We start from the raw sequence: 21,448 nt of genomic DNA, 5'->3' as shown, positions 1-21,448 counted from the left end.
CACCTCTGCACCATCAGCTCAAGAGAATCTCTAGAACATGCTTAGGAATTCAATTGCATCCAAAATCAGTCATGCCTGCATTTTTTCACATTGGCACATGGAGAACGTGCAATTCGTGTTGGCAGCTTATTGTAATTAATCAAAAATGCAGCCAACTCTTTCCACATTACTGTTTGATATTAGTGAAACTTCAGGGAAGCCACATGTGAAAACATTCACACAAGAGTCCAGAGAGGGCACATACATTCTCTGATAAAGCTTTGGAGGCTCTGGTGCAAGAGCTGGACAGGAGGACAAAAATTCTGTTCCCTTCAGAAGGAAGAAATTCAACATATCCATTGACAGTGTGAGCGGTGTCTGAGGAGGACAATGTCAGATGCTTCACCCCATGGTCATAGTCGCAATACCAGAAAAAAATACAATGGCCCTTCACCCGAATTGTCAAGATAAGACTCTTGTTTTACATTACCATCTTCTCAAACCTACAAATGAGGCACAACACTGTCCTGCCTGCATACCTTCACTCTCCTGTAACTCACTGCACCACACTTCACTCCTCATCCGTTTCATCTTATTCACATGCTGTGCACCTTACTGCAACTGCAATCCTCACTTCCCCACACCTCACGTCTTATATCTGCATGATTTGAGCATGATAACCACATTCTCAAAACACTTTACAAGGATGTTATGAACATGCTGCCTTCTTTCTATCCGCAAGTCATGTACAATATCAAGCTGTGGCACGAGATCAGAGTTACCTGGACATGCTGCCCCTGCCTCCACTGAAGGGAGAAGTGCTGTTCAACATGTTAGGGGTCAGTCATCATTCATGCAAAATTCAAGAAGAGATTGTGTAGAGATTATTTACTTTATTTTAAAACTTATATCTCACTCTGAACATTTTGGATGACAAACTGTACCTGTCGATGCTCTCTCATCTTGCTTTCATTTCAGGTGCTTTAATGGAAAGTAAAATTGGGTGGCTACAAAACAGGCCTTCAGTCTCCTCCTGGACATATTAAAATTACTCTCAAAGATCTACAATTTCCTCCACGACCCATTCGTTCCATCACACTTAAAACCACAAATAATTTATGGTGCAAGTCCTATTGTTTGCTTTTCTCCAATGAGGGCAGATTTACTTCCCCTTTGCCATGATTTAAGGCCCAATACTATCCTTGTTAAATTTCTTCATATTTCCTTTCTTTTGTCTTTACAATTAGATTTCTTATTTAATTGTGGCTATAATTTCAAACATGCAAAACACCTTTTATTTACATTGACTGTTTATTCATCATCGCAGCTTCATACACAAATTATGTGGCGATGTTGGTGTTGGACAGGGGTGGGCATAGTCAGAAGTCTCACAACACTAGGTTAAGGTCCACAGGTTTATTTGGAATCATGAGTTTTCACAGCAATGCTCTTTCATCAGGTGAGTAGAGAGGGGATTCACAAACACGGCATATACAGACAGAGACACAATTGCAAGATAATGGTTGGAATCCGAGTCTTTACAGGTACAGATGTGCGAGTGGAGAGAGGGAACGTGGCTATCAGTTTCTGCTCAGCGATTCTGCGGTGTCTTGTGTCTTGAAGGCCGCCTTGGAGAACGCTTACCCGAAGATCAGAGGCTGAATGCCCTTGAGTGCTGAAGTGTTCCCCGACTGGAAGGGAACACTCCTGCCTCATGATTGTCATACGGTGTCCATTCATCCATTGGACACGGTGCAACAATCACCAGGCAGGAGCGTTCTCCAGGATGGACTTCAAGACACACAACACAGAATCACCGAGCAGAAACTGATAGCCAAGTTCCGCATGCGTGAGGACCACTCACCTGATGAAGGAGCAGCACTCCAAAAGCTCGTGATTCCAAATAAACCTGTTGGACTTTAACCTGATGTTGTGAGACTTATTATTGTTCGTAGTAAAATGAAACAAATGTGTTAATTTACTAACCAAATTTGAGAATGAAGAAATGACCCTCAACTTTTCACATACTAGCATTACCCAGCAAGTATAAGTTCTATTTTCTACTTGATTTGCTCACGTTTGCAATGGTCAGTTTGCTGACAATCTAACTATTTTTCCTTTTCATTGATCACTGCATATTTACCCATGGGGAAAGAACATTTTTGTTCTACACATAAACAGATTGTGTAGCAAAACTGTAAATAATCATTCATGGATTGTGCATGGCTATCTGAGTTTAGTTGCATTTTGATACTGACCTACTTTGGTTCCAGGTCCAACTAGGCCTCACTTTAAAATCTGCATTCTTTTCTTTAAATTCCTCCATTACCATGCTACATTTGTAATCTCCTCCAGCCTGCCAAACCTGAGATCTGGCCTCTTGTGCGTCCATCATAGGTGGACACACACTTCATTAGCCAAGCCCTAAGTTCTGGAATTTCTCCCTAAATTTCTCTCTTATCTTTTAAGATCTCCTTAAAAACCGACCTCCTTGAAGTGGTTTTTTGGTCATCTGCCCTAATATCGCTCTCCATGGCTCAGTGTCACAATGAGCTTGCTAACTCTCATGTGGTGTGCCTTGGGACATTCCACTATGTTAAGGATGCTATATAAATGCAAGTTGCTGTTACTATTGTTGTATTTGGGGAGACAGTGGCATAGTGGTATTATCAGTGGATTAGTAATCTAGAGACCCAGAGTAATGGTGCGGGGACCTGGATTCAAATCTCACCAGTGCAGATGGTGAAATTTGGATTCAATAAAAAAAAATCTGGAATGAAAAGTTGAATGACGACCATGAAACGATTGTTGTAAAAATCCATCTGGTTCACTAATATCCTTTCAGGAAGGACATCCTTACCTGATTTGGGCCTACATGTGCTTCCAGGCCCACAGCAATGCGCTTGATTCTTAACTGCCCTATGAAATTCAGTTCAAGGGCAATTAAAGATGGGCAATAAATGCTAGCTATTCCAGTGATGCCTACATATCCAAAGAAAATTTAAAAAATATATATTAATGAGCATCCCAAATAGATCGACAGATTTGCATTCTCAATTATCTAAAGGGTAAAGATACTCTCCAAGTGTACCTCAAAGCAAATCAACCCACAAAGTCATAGGGCGCAATTTTCCAATGCAACCCGCTGTGAAGTTGGCCTGCCATTGGCTGGCGGCAGAACCTTCCGGTGCCCCTCGTTGTCAATGGGGTTTCCTATTGAATGCACCTTGCCATTGGGAAACCCACGTAGGGGGTGCACAATCAGCAGCACTGGAAGATCCAGCCAACGTGAACGGTCGGACAGTTCTGGCCATAGATAATCTTATTTTGCACTGATTTTATTGATGCTGCAATTGGTATGACTGATACCTGAACTAGGTAGATGGAAAGGAAGCCCATTAAAGATCTTACAGAATTTAAGCACATAATCCAGGCTGACACTTCAGTGCAGCAGTGAATGAGCACTGCACTGCCGTCATTGATCCCAAGTCCCATCTGCTGTTCAATTTGTGTAACAGATCTAGTGGCTACATTCAAAAACAAGCAAGAATGGGGCTGCTGGTGTTCTGGTCAACATTTATCACTCAACAACCATCACGAAAAAAAAGCAGAAAAATCCAATATTTATCTTATTACTGTTTGAAAGACTATGCGGTGTGTGAAGTGGCTGCCACATTTGCTCCATTGTAGCACTTAGCACACTTCAAAAGTAATTGATTGTGAAGTGCTTTGTGACATCCTGAGGAGTTGAAAGGGGCATTCTTCCTAAAAGCTTATTCTTTCCTTCTATTCCATGAGGACGTGATTAAGATACCATTTGAAATCTCTCCGATACTGAATTAGTCTGTTTCCATATGCAGCAAGACCTGGACAACATTCAGACTTGGGCTTAAAAGTGGCAAGTTTAACATTCATGTATACACGACTGTAACTGACTTCATTAGTAAGAGTGTAGAAGACTGTGTGCCAAAGAAGCAAATCCGTATGATTCCCAACCGGAAACCATGGATGAACAGGGATATCCACTGCTTGCTGAAGTCCAGGCCTGAGGCATTCAAGTCAGGCATCTCTGGCCTATACAAGAATTACAGATGTGATCTACAGAGATCCATCAAAGATGCCAAAAGACAGCACCGGACTAAGCTAGAGTCCCAGGTGGGCCACACAAACTCCCACTGATTATGGCAAGGTCTGCAAGACATAACAGGCTACAACATGAAGGCATGTAAAATTGCCGGCTCCAACGCACCCTCCCCAATGAGCTCAATGCATTCTATGCCCGTTTTGAGCAAGAGGTCAGTGAGAGCACACCCTCCACCCTGGAAGCCTCGGCCACAGCCGTATCCAGGGTCACTATTGTAGACGTCAGAGCAGCCTTCATGAAAGTCAACCCATGGAAAGCGACTGGCCCAGATGGGGTGCCTGGATGAGAACTCAGGTCCTGTGCAGACCCGCTGGTGGGGGTACTCGCAGACATCTTTAACCTCTCTTTACACCAATCTGAGGTCCGTACTGCTTCAAGAAGATGGCCATCATCCAGTACCCAAGAAAAGCTCGGCAGCATGTCTTAATGGCTATCGTCCGGTGACTCTGACATTCATCATTATGACGTGCTTCGAAAGTTTAGTCATGGCACGAATCAGTTCTGGCCTCACAGATGGCCTGGATCCACTACGGTTTGCCTATCACACTGCAGGTAGATAGCAGACACCATCTCCCTGGCCCTACATTCAACTCTGGAGCACTGAGATAACAAAGACACCTATATCAGACTCCTATTTATGATTACAGCTCAGCCTTCAACACCACTATTCCGATGAAACTCATCTCCAAATGCCATGGCCCACCAACACCTCTACTTTCTCAGAAGACGAAGAAAATTTGGCATGTCCGCTACGACTCTCACCAACCTTTACAGATGCACCATAGAAAGCATTCTTTCTGGTTATATCACAGCTTGGTATGGGTCCTGCTCTGTCCAAGAACGCAAGGAACTACAAAAGGTTGTGGATGTAGCCCAATTCATCACGCAAACCAGCCTCCCATCCACTGACTCTGTCTATACTTCCCGCTGCCTCGGCAAAGCAGCCAGCATAATTAAGGACCCCACGCACCCCGGACATTCTCTCTTCCACATTCTTCTGTCGGGAAAAAGATACAAAAGTCTGAGGTCACGTACCAACCGACTCAAGAACAACTTCTTCCCTGCTGCTGTCAAGACTTTTGAGTGGACCTACCTTGCATTAAATTGATCTTTCTCTACACCCTAGCTATGACTGTAACACTATATTCTGCACTCTCTCATTTCCTTCTCTATGAATGGTATGCTTTGTCTGTAAAGCACACAAGAAACAATACTTTTCACTGTATGTTAATACAAGTGACAATAATAAATCGCATCAAAATCAAATCAAATCAAATCAACACTGTGAAGGAGGAATGGAGAAGTGGGACAAGTTACAGGGAAAAACCAGGGCCACTGTCGATTTTGTAAATTATGAGAAATGGCAGTGAAAATAAAATAAGAATTGTAGGGAGACATTTAATCCACAGACCTGAGGGAGGTTAAAAATTGTAAATCTCAAAGAAATGGCTGAAATAGTCAGAGTAGAGTTTTGGGAGTTTTACCCGAGACCAATAGCTGATTTAGGACAACCCCTTACTGGTCCTACAAGCATGCTCAGTGTGATGGAAAAAAAACAAATCACTGCAAACATTTTTTAAAGCCAATTTTTAGTTGTTTATTGTTTAAGAAAAAAAGTGCGCAATTAAAATTGAAATGTCACTTCTTGCACGTTATGTAATATTTCAATTGCTTTTGAAACCCAGTTTAAATTTCAGTGCAGCAACCCACAAACAAGAGTTAAAATTTCCTTATTAGCTTATTAACCAGGGCTATCATTAGAAATTCAGTACTTGACTTACAAATGTAAGTCTTTGTAATTGTCTGTATTTTTCATCATGGTTTTCAATCATTAAAAGCATTTGAGGGACAGGTGATTTGATCTAAGATGTGCTTTTCTCTGGCCGAAGGTGGTTTAGCTTAGCTTTCACCTTGACTAAGTACATAAGAGTCAGTGTTTAATCATTTGAGATGCCAACCATCGAAAGACACATGGGGAGTCATGCTCAACAGAGCATGATTCACAGATAAGGATAGAACACAGAGTGATTTGCACTGCACCTCCTTACAGCTCTCCACTGGAAGCAAGGCAATGATGAAAAAATCCAGTAGTTCCTTATTAAATGTATTTTTCCCCTCAAATGGACCAAAATCAGCAACAGATTGAGACATCACTCACAGAAGCTCATTAGCTCAGCGAATTAAAAACATCATAATGATACTCGTCCACTTTTCACGCCGGAACATTGAGGGGATGTGTATATGTATCTTATCCACAATTTGCGAAACCTCACAAGGAGCTAAGCCTGATCCTCACTACAGCTTCTTATATCCATTCCCTCATGATGAGCTTCCATAAGCACAAAAATGCCAATTACATTTGTAATGGTTGCAATCAATATGAGAACCAGAGGAGGTTCATAGGACAAATTATCACCAAGGAACAAGAAGACCAGAGTTTCCTTGTGAACGATAACGGGGCTGAACCTCCACCCATCAACATGATCCTGAACTGTTTTCCTACTTTGAAATAAATTACAGCAGATTGGGCTCCCTCGAGTAACTCAACTCTGCACAGGCCACCTACCATTCTTAATGCTGGTGTAGGGGAAAGTGGGAGCGAAATGTTGGCAACTTATTTTGGACTTGGGATCTGGCACTGGGTCTTGCTTCTGTGTCGATATGCGTGATCTTCTTGGAGATCCTCTCCACTTGGAGCCGGCAGTTTGCGGTGTCGATGGTAGTCATGATATGGAGATACCGGCGTTGGACTGGGGTAAACACAGGAAGAAGTTAGAAACTTGATGTCTGTCTTACTGTGTTTACACAGTAAGAAGTTTAACAACACCAGGTTAAAGTCCAACAGGTTTATTTGGTAGCAAAAGCCACACAAGCTTTCGAGGCTCTGAGCCCCTTCTTCAGGTGAGTGGGAATTCTGTTCACAAACAGAACTTATAAGACACAGACTCAATTTACATGAATAATGGTTGGAATGCGAATACTTACAACTAATCCAGTCTTTAAGAAACAAAACAATGGGAGTGGAGAGAGCATCAAGACAGGCTAAAAAGATGTGTATTGTCTCCAGACAAGACAGCCAGTGAAACTCTGCAGGTCCACGCAACTGTGGGAGTTACAAATAGTGTGACATAAATTCTGATTCTAGGATCGCATGATAAAGACTCAGGAGGAAAAAAGCAGAAATATTTATGTGAAATAGTGTGACATAAACCCAATATCCCGGTTGAGGCCGTCCTTGTGTGTGCGGAACCTGGCTATCAGTTTCTGCTCCGCGACTCTGCGCTGTCGTGTGTCGCGAAGGCCGCCTTGGAGAACGCTTACCCGAATATCAGAGGCCGAATGCCCGTGACCGCTGAAGTGCTCCCCAACAGGAAGAGAACAGTCTTGCCTGGTGATTGTCGAGCGGTGTTCATTCATCCGTTGTCGCAGCGTCTGCATAGTTTCCCCAATGTACCATGCCTCGGGACATCCTTTCTTGCAGCGTATCAGGTAGACAACGTTGGCCGAGTTGCAAGAGTATGTACCGTGTACCTGGTGGATGGTGTTCTCACGTGAGATGATGGCATCTGTGTCGATGATCCGGCACGTCTTGCAGAGGTTGCTGTGGCAGGGTTGTGTGGTGTCTTGGTCACTGTTCTCCTGAAGGCTGGGTAGTTTGCTGCGGACAATGGTCTGTTTGAGGTTGTGCGGTTGTTTGAAGGCAAGAAGTGGGGGTGTGGGGATGGCCTTGGCGAGATGTTCGTCTTCATCAATGACATGTTGAAGGCTCCGGAGGAGATGCCGTAGCTTCTCCGCTCCGGGGAAGTACTGGACAACGAAGGGTACTCTGTCCACTGTGTCCCGTGTTTGTCTTCTGAGGAGGTCGGTGCGGTTTTTCGCTGTGGCGCGTTGGAACTGTTGATCAATGAGTCTAGCGCCATATCCTGTTCTTATGAGGGCATCTTTCAGCGTCTGGAGGTGTCTGTTGCGATCCTCCTCATCCGAGCAGATCCTGTGTATACGGAGGGCTTGTCCGTAGGGGATGGCTTCTTTAACGTGTTTAGGGTGGAAGCTGGAGAAGTGGAGCATCGTGAGGTTATCCGTGGGCTTGCGGTACAGTGAGGTGCTGAGGTGACCGTCCTTAATGGAGATGCGCGTGTCCAAGAATGCAACCGATTCCGGAGAGTAGTCTATGGTGAGCCTGATGGTGGGATGGAACTTGTTGATGTCATCATAGAGTTGTTTCAGTGATTGTTCACCATGAGTCCAAAGGAAGAAAATGTCATCGATGTATCTAGTGTATAGCACCGGTTGAAGGTCCCGTGCGGTGAAGAAGTCTTGTTCGAACCTGTGCATGAAGATGTTGGCATATTGAGGTGCAAATTTGGTCCCCATGGCTGTTCCGTGTGTCTGGATGAAGAACTGGTTGTTGAAGGTGAAGATATTGTGGTCCAGGATGAAGCGGATGAGATGTAAAATTGCATCTGGAAACTGGCAGTTGATGGCTCTGAGCACTGAGGCCGTTGCAGCAATGCCATCGTCATGGGGGATGCTGGTGTAGAGTGCTGAGACATCCATTGTGACGAGGAGCGCTCCTGGTTCAACTGCTCCATGTGTGCCGAGTTTCTGTAGGAAGTCCGTCGTGTCGCGACAAAAGCTGGGGGTTCTTTGTACAATGGGTTTCAGGATGCCCTCGACATAGCCGGAGAGGTTCTCGCACAGGGTCCCATTGCCCGGAGCGGAGAAGCTACGGCATCTCCTCCGGAGCCTTCAACATGTCATTGATGAAGACGAACATCTCGCCAAGGCCATCCCCACACCCCCACTTCTTGCCTTCAAACAACCGCACAACCTCAAACAGACCATTGTCCGCAGCAAACTACCCAGCCTTCAGGAGAACAGTGACCAAGACACCACACAACCCTGCCACAGCAACCTCTGCAAGACGTGCCGGATCATCGACACAGATGCCATCATCTCACGTGAGAACACCATCCACCAGGTACACGGTACATACTCTTGCAACTCGGCCAACGTTGTCTACCTGATACGCTGCAAGAAAGGATGTCCCGAGGCATGGTACATTGGGGAAACTATGCAGACGCTGCGACAACAGATGAATGAACACCGCTCGACAATCACCAGGCAAGACTGTTCTCTTCCTGTTGGGGAGCACTTCAGCGGTCACGGGCATTCGGCCTCTGATATTCGGGTAAGCGTTCTCCAAGGCGGCCTTCGCGACACACGACAGCGCAGAGTCGCGGAGCAGAAACTGATAGCCAGGTTCCGCACACACAAGGACGGCCTCAACCGGGATATTGGGTTTATGTCACACTATTTCACATAAATATTTCTGCTTTTTTCCTCCTGAGTCTTTATCATGCGATCCTAGAATCAGAATTTATGTCACACTATTTGTAACTCCCACAGTTGCGTGGACCTGCAGAGTTTCACTGGCTGTCTTGTCTGGAGACAATACACATCTTTTTAGCCTGTCTTGATGCTCTCTCCACTCCCATTGTTTTGTTTCTTAAAGACTGGATTAGTTGTAAGTATTCGCATTCCAACCATTATTCATGTAAATTGAGTCTGTGTCTTATAAGTTCTGTTTGTGAACAGAATTCCCACTCACCTGAAGAAGGGGCTCAGAGCCTCGAAAGCTTGTGTGGCTTTTGCTACCAAATAAACCTGTTGGACTTTAACCTGGTGTTGTTAAACTTCTTACTGTGTTTACCCCAGTCCAACGCCGGCATCTCCACATCATTACTGTGTTTACCCCAGTCCAACGCCGGCATCTCCACACCATTTTACTTCTGACAGTGCTCCAAGACTGTGCAAGCACAATCAGATTCCTGAAGGAAAATTCAGCCCACGTTATCTGAAGAATATCATGTGGCTGACTCCATTCTCACTGGGTAAATAAAAACAGAAAAAGACATGATCCCAAAATCAAGAGGGAAATTATGGAGCAATTTTCATGGTGAACTGGGATCTTCTTCAACTACCCACCTTACTTCCATGAATGTTAACACCCCACTTCAGATACATCAATCTCAGATATGAAATTTTAAACTGACCGATCCTCAAGACCTTTTTTTGGGAGAATGATTTTCAGATTTCCACCAACCTTTGTGTAAAAAAGTGCTTCATGACATCATCTTACTCCAATGTTAAGGGTATGTCCCTTTGTTCTAGATTATTCACCAGAGCAAATAGTTTCTCCACATCTACCCTATCAATTCTTTAGCAGCTTAGATAACAGCACAGTGGTTAGCACTGCTGCCTCACAGCGCCAGGGACCCGAGTTCGATTCGCAGCTTGGGTGACTGTCGGTGCAGAGTCTGCATGTTCTCCCTGTGTCTGTGTGGGTTTCCTCCAAGCTAAATTCTCGTTCAGTGTACCCGAACAGGCACTGGAGTATGGCAACTAGGGGATTTCCACGGTAGCTTCATTGCAGTGTTAATGAAAGCTTACTTTTGACACGAATAAATAAACTTTAAACAATTCAATTAGATAAACCCATAAATCTCCTATACTCTACCCATCTTGCCCTCACATTTTAATCGTTTTAACTCCTGTATTGTTTTGGTGAATCTATTCACTCCAGCGAAGGCCAATTCATTCTTCCTGAGGTGCAATGTTCAGACACAATGCAATAATGAAGTCTAACCAGAGCTTATAAAATAACTTCCACCCTTTTGTTTTCCAGCCTCCTTCAGGTATTGAGTAACATTCCATTGGCCTTTACAATGCCCTTTGGAATGTCCTTAGGATGTGAAAGACATTTTATAAAGATAAGCTATTCTTTCCACTGAAGGAACACTCCAAATATACCCGGAAAATTGTTTTGTTCCAAATTCAGATATTTCAGCATTTTTCTGAAAGAAGGTACGAAAGTCGAGATGGCAGAACCCAATTTTGGGCAGGAAACAAAGGGCCACCTACTTGAAAACTGAATCGAGAAGCCCGACTTGCTGATGAAGAAATCAGTGTCAAACTGGAGTGTTATGGAATTAAACGTGCTGTAGATGTCATCAGGTAGCGAGGAGCCGCTCCACTCCTTCAGCAGCATATCACTTTCTATTGGCCCATCCCACACTTTCAGGATATCATGCGATGCCTCAGTGTCAAAGACAATAAAATGAAGGCTGCAAAACAAAAAGAGAGATGTATAAAAATCTCTCATTAGTTATTCTAATGTGGTGAGCTAGTGAATTTTACATCTCATTATCCTAGCTTAAGTTTACAAAGCCGTCTTGAAATATAATTTTTTTTTTCATCCTGCTCCCCAAAGCAGCCAGCATAATCAAGGACCTCACGCACCCCGGACATACTCTCTACCACCTTCTTCCGTCGGGAAAAGATACAAAGGTCTGAGATCACGCACCAACCGACTCAAAAACAGCTTCTTCCCTGTTGCCATCAGACTTTTGAATGGACCTACCTCATATTAAGATGATCTTTCTCTACACCCGAGCTATGACTGTAACACTACATTCTGCACTCTCTCCTTTCCTTCTCTATGAATGGTATGCTTTGTCTGTGTAGCGCGCAAGAAACAATATTTTTCACTATATGCTAATACATGTGACAATATTTAAATCAAATCAAATCAAAATCCAGAAAGTTATGGGAAAGTTTACCCATTTTGTTATCATAGTTACCTCTCTGAAGGAGCTGTAATTTTTCACACAACAAACACCACCAATCTGGATCTGACTTTTTGCCTCTTTTTAAACATGTTTACAGTTACAAATTTTTTTTATCTGCATGAGTAATTGATCAGCACTGTTTCTGAAAGAATGAATAACTTCCACTTGTCATGAATCAGCGTTTGATTGTTGACAGGCAAAAGCTCACATTCTGTGACATCCCTTTGTTACCATTAGTGGACTAGCTTCTTTCAAAGTAACTATTATTGCTTGACTGCATTTCTTCACATAAATCCTTTCTTTAAAAATGACTCTCTGTCAATTGTTTTAGTTTTGTCCCCAGCACAATTATGCTGACATATTGGCTTCCCAGTGGGAATTTTAGTACCTGACATCCTTGAAACAAATGGAGGAACGCAAGGCAAATCAAGCGACACAAGGGGTGATTTGCACTTTATACTTACACCTATATGTCCAAGGGTATGGAGCAGAGGCTTCTATTCTCAAGAAAACTAGGGATAACGGTCCTGATTGTCTTATTAAGATGTGCGACTCCCTGCCAAACATTGTGTTGAATGGTTCCTGAAAAACACTTTCACCATATGTCATGTTTGCAGTGGCACCACACAAAGGGAAATGTGTCAGGGTTCCCGAACCAAAATGCTACCAACCATAAGTGCAGACACTGTCGCATGCCCCTTTTATCGATTTGGACACTTCTTTATTGTGTTCAGGCTAGCAAAAAAGCCAGATGCACAACAAGCCACCTGCTGCTATCTGGTAGCTTCTATCACTGGTGGCTAAAAAAAACTAACAATAGGATTAGACAGCTGCAACCTCCAAACTGCCTCCACTTCGGTTCAGGTAGTCTGCCTTATTGGTGCCATTGTTAGCAAAGTGGACCTCCTTATAATTTCCTCACAGACCACTCCACCATTTTTGGGTCATTATTAATGGGGTCAGGTACTGGGCTGCAAAATGACTTGGCTGCATCTCAGGTTACCTTCCCTTTCATTTTTACATGTTATTTATTATTTGACTCATCTTTAGCTTTTCAGGATTGTTGAGCTTTTATATTTCTGTTTTGTTTTTATATTTCTGTTTTGTTACCTTTGCTTAATTGTTCCTTATCTTTAAATTTTATCATGGCTTTCTCCGTTCCTCCTCGATCCACCCATTTGCACATATTAATGAGATAACCGTTGATAATTGGTTAAAGCAACAATCTGCTATTTGAGTACATTACAAAACCTGCTTTTGTTTATTCTAATCACCATGACTAAACTGCACTTTGATCAGAAAATGTCGGTTTGACTAACTCACAATAGAAAATGGTCTATTTCAAGATAATTGTCTCATGCTTTCAAATAATTAACACTAAAATTTCCATTTGAGAACAAAATTAACTTTCCGGATTTGAGAATTTAAATGATGGCTCGTTTATGTATTACACCAACCACATTCATTTAAACATCAATTATTTTAAATGCGATTTAATTTAAAGTCTAAAATAATTATATTTTGAAAACTTTTTATTATGTTTACTTGATTGATTTAGAAATATCAATCAACAGGTCGGAAGGTGCAACTGAAGAGTGGGGGCAGGGAAGGGTGCATATTAGGCTTTTTATCAACAATTTTGTAAGTTTGATTCAACTGCAATGATATTGATTTTCTGTGATGTTCATACCCTTTGTAGGCCATGACCTTGGCAGGCACAGAACATGGGAAGAGCAGGAGAAATTGTTAGCACCGTAACTTTGTCTTCCACCATTGATTCACTAATATATTGAAGGAGCAAATGTGAAGCACAATAGTTCAGATCATGAAAGGGTCCAACCGTCCAAATGGGGCAGTACAGGTAAACCCTTGAACAAAATTTTAAAAAGTCCACTTCGGGAATGCCCAGCTACACTGGACCCAAGAGAATATCAATGGCCAACCTGACATTTACAGCAATGCCAGTGCATACCTGGCATTGAGTATTGCAAAAGAAGAAAGCTTGTTGTAATTTTTAAATTTAATAACCCACTACTAAGTGATTGTGATTTTAAAATGTTTGGTCTTTTCTTCAGCTGCAGTCAGCCACAATCCGTTGCTGTAGGTGTGGTTCAGGGCTGAAACAATTATGTTATTCTTCCACTCCCTGTTCCAACAAAAGAAAATGAGGTGCCTATCTGTCACTTTCAAAAGTCTGTTTCAAAAATGGCAATAAACTGAACCCTGGATGATTGCTCAGGATCAGGACAGAGTGAGATGCACAGCTGTAAAGTTCACATCACGTCTGTTGTAGCTTCATTGCCATCATATGAGAGTCAACATGGCTTTGTGCGTGGTAGGTCATGTTTGACCAATCTATTAGAGTTTTTCGAGGAGGTTACCAGGAAAGTGGATGAAGGGAAGGCGGTGGATGTTGTCTAGCTGGATTTCAGCAAGGCCTTTGACAAGGTCCCTCATGGGAGGTTAGTTAGGAAGGTTCAGTCGCTAGGTATACATGGGGAGGTAGTAAATTGGATTAGACACTGGCTCAATGGAAGAAGCCAGAGAGTGGTTGTGGAGGATTGCCTCTCTGAGTGGAGGCCTGTGACTAGTGGTGTGCCGCAGGGATCGGTGTTGGGTCCATTGTTGTTTGTCATCTATATCAATGATCTGGATGATAATGTGGTAAATTGGATCAGCACGTTTGCTGATGATACAAAGATTGGAGGTGTAGTGGACAGTGAGGAAGGTTTTCAAAGCTTGCAGAGGGATTTGGGAAAAATGGGCTGAAAAATGGCAAATGGAATTTAACGCAGACAAGTGTGAGATATTGCACATTGGAAGGACAAACCAAAGTAGAATGCACAGGGTAAATGGTAGGACTCTGAAGAGTGCAGTTGAACAGAGGGATCTGGGAATACTGGTACGGAATTCCCTAAAAGTGATGTCACAGGTGGATAGGGTCGTTAAGAGTGCCTTTGGTACATTGGCCTTTATAAATCGGAGTATCGAGTATAAAAGTTGGAGTGTTATGGTAAGGTTATATAAGGCATTGGTGAGGCCGAATTTGGAGTATTGTGTACAGTTTTGGTCACCTAGTTACAGGAAGGATGTAAATAAGGTTGAAAGAGTGCAGAGAAGGTTCACAAGGATGTTGCCGGAACTTGAGAAGCTGAGTTACAGAGAGAGATTGAATAGGTTGGGACTTTATTCCCTGGAGCGTAGAAGATTGAGGGGAGATTTGATAGAGGTGTATAAGATTTTGATGGGTATAGATAGAGTGAATGCAAGCAGGCTTTTTCCGCTGAGGCTAGGGGAGAAAAAAACCAGAGGGCATGGGTTAAGGGTGAAAGGAGAAAAGTTTAAAGGGAATATTAGGGGGGGCTTCTTCACGCAGAGAGTGGTGGGAGTGTGGAATGAGCTGCCGGATAAAGTGGTAAATGCGGGGTCACTTTTAACATTTAAGAAAAACTTTGACGGGTTCATGGATGAGAGGGGTGTGGAGGGATATGGTCCTAGTGCAGGTCAGTGGGACTAGGCAAAAAATGGTTCGGCACAGACAAGAAGGGCCAAAAGGCCTGTTTCTGAGCTGTAATTTTCTATGGTTCTATGGTTCTATATTGGCCATTTACCTCTTGGGATTGAGTTCCAATCCAGTTTGCATATGAACATAGGAATTAGGAGCAGGAATAGGCCATGCGACCTCTCGAGCCTGTTCTGCAATTTAATAAGATCGTGGCTGATCTGACTGTAACATTCCTGCCTACCCTGTTAAAATTACATTACCTTGTTAATCAAAAATCTATCCAGCTTTGCCTTAAAAATATTCAAAGACTCTGCTTACACTGCCTTCTGAAGGAGTGAATTCCAGGGATTCACGATTCTCTGATGGAAAATAATTCTGTTCATCTCTGTCTTAAATGAGCAACTCCTCATTTTTAAATAGTGACCCCTCGTTCTAGATTCTCCCAAAAGAGGAAATATACACTTCACATCCATTCTCTCATGACCTTTCAGGATCTTAAAGGTTTTGATCAAGTCACCTCTTATCCTTCTAAAATCTAGTACAAACGCAACCCCTCCAACCTTTCCTTATAAGACAACACACCATTCCCGGTATTCATCTAGTAAACCTTAGAATCATAGAATCATAGAAACCCTACAGTGCAGAAGGAGGCCATTTGGCCCATTGAGTCTGCACCGACCACAATCCCACCCAGGCCCTACCCCCACACATTTTACCCACTAATTCCTCTAACCTACACATCTCAGGACTCTGAGGGGCAATTTTTAACCTGGCCAATCAACCTAACCCGCACATCTTTGGACTGTGGGAGGAAACCGGAGCACCCGGAGGAAACCCACGCAGACACAAGGAGAATGTGCAAACTCCACACAGACAGTGACCCGAGCCGGGAATCGAACCCAGGACCCTGGAGCTGTGAAGCAGCAGTGCTAACCACTGTGCTACCGTGCCGCCCTTCTCTGAACTGCTTCTAACACATTTACATCTTTCCTTAAATAAGGAGGCCAATAATGTAAACAGTACTCCAGATGTACACTCACCAATGCTCTGTACAAATAAAACTGGGAAGTCCTTTCATTTTCATTATTTCAAGTTCCAGGTTAGGTGGACTTTACTTTCACTGACTCTATCTTTTTCTATTATGTAACCCCTGGCTCAACCTCATGTAAGGCGCAGATTCATCTCCAGTTCCTCACTTAAGTGAGCTGCATTACACAACTCCACTATGGAGGCTTTGTAATTGTTTAATTATTGAATATTGATCAGGAACCAGAAAAAAATCTGCTCCCTATTTTAGAGATGCTGAGACGACTTTGCAATTTTCATCTCAAATTGCTAGTAAAACGTCTGTGGCATTCAAGTGCCTCAGCCTCACTATTAGTAAAACACTAAGCGTGGACTCAGCACTTCAGCACAGACAGCAAGGAAGAATCGGAACAGAAGTTCCCCACTGGCTCTGAAAGCCTATTTTTGTTTTCAAGGGCTTATAAATTGCAAGCACACAAAAGATACATCAAAAGCAGATCTTAAACTGTGCTGTGTCCCCAAACCATTGTTTTGTCTTTGTTCAAGTAACTCATCTCACAAACAATGTTCCTTTCCTTGTCAGGCTGCAAATTGAGAAAGCTTTTGAACGTTCAGTTTCGTATTTTTGTTAAGTTACTAAATGAAAGAGGGCTAAATAATGGAGGACTTCACAGACTTTCCATTCTGATAGTTTTGAATGCTGTGTCAAAGTGCATAGGTAAGGATCAGGTGACATAATGCATCAAAACATCATCCTTACACTCCTGGTCACTGATGTTGTATCAATGCCTTTCCTAAAAGTAATTCAAAAGGTAATTCCAAATTGAATGGGTCACATGAACACAAAGGTACTGGCTGTCTCAAACTCTCAAAGCACTAAACCACACAAAGGATGTGCATTTTACACACCACCCTGTTTTGGAAAAAAGACTTTGAACTTGTACAAGTCTGATTATGAAAAGCCATGTTCATAGAATCATCGAACCCCAAAAGTGCAGGAGGCCATTTGGCCCATCGAGTCTGCACCGACAACAATCCCACCTAGGCCTTACCCCCACTACCCCACACATTTACCCCACACATCTGGACAAATGTGAGGTAATGCATTTTGGAAGGTCTAATACAGATAGGAAATATACAGTAAATGGCAGAACCCTTAAGAGTATTGATAGGCAAAGGGATCTGGGTGCAGAGGTACACAGGTCACTGAAAGTGGCAATGAAGGTGGAGAAGGTAGTCAAGAAGGCATACAGCATGCTTGCCTTCATTGGCCAGGACATTGAGTTTAAAAATTAGCAAGTCATGTTTCGGCTTTATAGAACCTTAGTTAGGCCGCACTTGGAATATAGTGTTCAATTCTGGTCGTCACACTACCAGAAGGATGTGGAGGCTTTGGAGAGGGTACAGAAAAGATTTACCAGGATGTTGCCTGGTATGGAGGGCATTAGCTATGAGGAGAGGTTGGAGAAACTTGGTTTGTTCTCACTGGAACAACGGAGGTTGAGGGGCGACCTAATAGAAGTCTACAAGATTATGAGAGGCATGGACAGAGTGGATAGTCAGAAGCTTTTTCCCAGGGTGGAAGAGTCAATTATTAGGGGCACAGGTTTAAGGCGCGAGGGGCAAGGTTTAAAGGAGATATATGAGGCAGATGTTTTACACAGAGAGTAGAGGGTGCCTGGAACTCGTTGCCGGGGGAGATAGTGGAAGCAGATATGGTAATGACTTTTAAGGGGCGTCTTGACAAATACATGAATAGGATGGGAATAGAGGGATATGGTCCCCGGAAGGGTGGGGGTTTTAGTTAAGTCGGGCAACATGGTCGGTGCAGGCTTGCAGGGCCGAAGGGCCTGTTCCTGTGCTGTAATTTTCTTTGTTCTTTGTAATCCCTCTAACCTACACATCCCAGGGGCAATTTTAGCATGGCCAATCCACCTAACCCGCACATCTTTGGACATGTTGTCGTCTACCTTAAAAGTTTAGCAAGATGTTACTTGCGGAGAGAACTTTAACGAAAGCCATTGAGCCAGCTGCAAGACATCAAGCTGCCAAGGTAATAAACAGTAATACCATGAAAGCATGAGCAAGACACTCCCTACATCGGGGTTTGGAACCCCTGGCCTGGTGGGGCCCGATTCAGCCCATTACACTTTATTTATCCGGCACTTGGGGAGATTTCAAATTTTAGTCCTGTCCCCAACGTGCTGCACCTCAGGCTAACCGCTGCTATTCGGATGCCTGAGCCTCAGCTGCAGTCACCAGAGGCCTAGCTTGTGAGGAGAGAGCAATGCCCAAGATCCAGGAGCAGGGACGCAGGGGAGGGACGGGAAACTGTCGATTGGCTGAAGAGAGAGTAACCGGGACTAGGGGAAAAAAAGAGCAGGACACCTGACTCCATTGACCACTCACCCTCATTCCCCATCCAAGTTTTATTGGTGTCCCATGACAGGGACTCCGCCCCTGAAAAAGAGGCCCTGGCTCCAGGTCCAGATACAGTCTCAGACTGGGAGTTAGCCAGAGCTTTGGATTGTTGAATCACTGCCCTGGGTTAGTTTGGGGGTGAGACAGATTGGGAAAGGAGAGAGAGAGAATTTGTGAAAGGAGAGAAAAACACAGACAGAATGGGAGGGGGAGCGACAGAGAGTGGGAAGGGTCTGAGAGAGAGAGAGAGAGAGACAGATGGACTGGGAAAGGAGAGAGAGAGACTCAGAGACAGAGTGGAAAAAGAGAGAGAATGGAAAAGGAAAGAAAGCAAAAAGCTGAGCTAAATTTCAGAAGTGAGACACAGGGCCTGACCTGTGCTCCTCATTAAGAAAAAGCAAACTCAGCTATTGCATTAAATCAGTGGGTGAGTTGAACATTTCTGCATTCTCTCCTTAAAAAAAAGATTGTTTGCGTGTCTGTGGTCCGCAACTGATTTTGCTGATGAGTGGATATTGATGAGATAAAGGTTCTCCGGTTCTGCCCAAACCTGTTCCAAAGTTGAATTCACCTAAGAACCAATCTCCTGTAAATTTAACCATGGGAAGACTTGCATCTTACTGAGAATCTTGTCCTTTATAAGACTTTCAAGACTTCAACTAAACCATCAACTCATTTAAGAAACTGCAGGCATGACATGATTGGGACTGAGGAAATTATAAATTGTAATTGTCTTATATTACCTTTATCTGCATGTGAAAGAGAATGTGTGTGCGTGTGTGAATTTTACATCTCATTATCCAAGCACAAGTTTACAAAGCCGTCTTGAAATGTAATTTTTAAAAACTTTTTCATCCTGCTCCCCAAAGCAGCCAGCAGAATCAAGGACCCCACACACCCCGGACATAATCTCTTCCACCTTCTTCCGTCGGGAAAAAGATACTAAAGTCTGAGCTTGCGTACCAGCCGACTCAAAAACAGCTTCTTCCCTGCTGCCATCAGACTTTTGAATGGATCTATCTCGCACTAAGTTGATCTTTCTCTACACCCAAGCTATGACTGTAACACTACATTCTGCACTTTCTCGTTTCCTTCTCTATGAATGGTATGCTTTGTCTATATAGCATGCAAGAAACAATACTGTGTACTAACACGTGACAATAATAAATCGAATCAAATTCAAAATAACCTTTATTTTAAAACTCCCCCCAAAAAAAGCTTGCTGCAAATGAGAACTATTTAACTGGGACAATCACTCTGAGGGTTAAAAAAACCCTTACACACGATCATAAGAATAAAACACAAATTCTCCCTGTGACAATCATATAGCACTGTTTAGTGACCCTATCTTTTGCACATATCTTTTGACTAACCGACCCAACCAGTCCGAAAGCCATGCTCATTAGGTGTATTGGCCACGCTAAATTCTCCCTCAGTGGACCCGAACGGGCACCGGAGTGTGGCGACTAGGGCATTTTCATAGTAACTTCATTGCCACGTTAATGTAAGCTGACTTGTGACACAAATAAATAAACTTTAAAACTTTACCAACACGGCACTTGGTGTTGCCACAAATCAATTTTTTGTGTGCCTCTATCATATACCAAGTTATCCTTGAAGTTATCCTTGAGGCTCTGGTCAATATTTACCCTTCATTTAACAACACAAAAACAGATTATCTGGCCATTGTCACATTGCTGTTAGTGGGAGGTAAATGCACAAATAGTGCATTTACTCAGGTCTTCTATATTGGAGAGACCAAGCATAGACTGGGTGATCCTTTGCTGAGCACCTTTGGTTTGTGCGCAATCAGGACCCTGACTTTCCTGTTGCTTGCCATTTTAACACACAATCCTGCTCCCATGCCCACATGTCTGTCCTTGGCCTGCTGCAATGTTCCAGTGAAGCTCAACACAAACTGAAGGAACAGCATCTCATCTACCGGCTCGGCACTTCACAGCCTTCCGGTCTCGACATCGAATTCAACAACTTCAGATGATTAGCTCGACCCCTTTGTTTTCATTTTATTTATTTTTTTATTTAACATTCTCTACCTTTTATTTCTTTGTCTTTCTTCATTTTTCTACCCCTATCCACTTTATCCCCTCTTTCTGACCTTTTCTACCCCTTTGCTTCCCCTTTCTCTTTTTTCTGAATTTGACCTCTCCCATCTATTCCTCCCCCCCGCCCCCCCCAGTCCCCCCCCCCCACCCCCCCCCCCCCGCCCCCCACCCCCCTCCCGCCCCCCCCCCCACCACCCCACCCCACCCACCCCCCCCACCCCCCCACCCCACCCACCCCCCCACCCCCCCCGACATCTTCATCTGTCACAGCTTACCCTCTGATTTCAGCTTCTCTGCCGTTTGGCAATTCATACCCTTCATTCTCTCTATGGACTGCCATTAGCAGCCTGTTCCCCTGGTTTCTGTGGCTATGACTCTCACCCTGCAGTATAAATATCTCCCACTTTCTATGCCTTTTAGTTTTGACAAAGGGTCACCAAGGACTCGACACATCGGCTCTTTTCTCTTCTTACGGATGCTGTCAGACCTGCTGAGATTTTCCAGCATTTCCTCTTTTGGTTGCACAAATAGGTTTTTGACTTTCCGATACGACAACCATGACCACATTTCAAAGATGATTCATTGGTCGTAATGTGCTTTGGAACATCCGGAGGTCATGAAAGGTGCTCATGAAAGGCACTTTACACACATAAGTCTTAATTTTTTATCTTAGTCTACT

The 21,448-nt window shown here is 43.5% G+C and overlaps 1 protein-coding gene across 1 annotated transcript in view; it reads right to left on the bottom strand.

Moving 5' to 3' along the window:
* csmd1b (CUB and Sushi multiple domains 1b) overlaps nt 1-21,448 on the bottom strand; it is a 2,043,836-nt gene that overhangs the window by 466,304 nt on the left and 1,556,084 nt on the right. Inside the window, exon 28 of the mRNA XM_078213588.1 lies at nt 11,048-11,250. Within this exon, the coding sequence (XP_078069714.1) occupies nt 11,048-11,250 (203 nt within the window). The remainder of the gene's footprint in view (nt 1-11,047; nt 11,251-21,448) is intronic.

Source organism: Mustelus asterias, chromosome 5 (assembly GCF_964213995.1).
Source record: "Mustelus asterias chromosome 5, sMusAst1.hap1.1, whole genome shotgun sequence".
Classification (NCBI taxonomy): Eukaryota; Metazoa; Chordata; class Chondrichthyes; order Carcharhiniformes; family Triakidae; genus Mustelus; species Mustelus asterias.
This window is presented reverse-complemented; position numbering and strand designations above follow the sequence as displayed.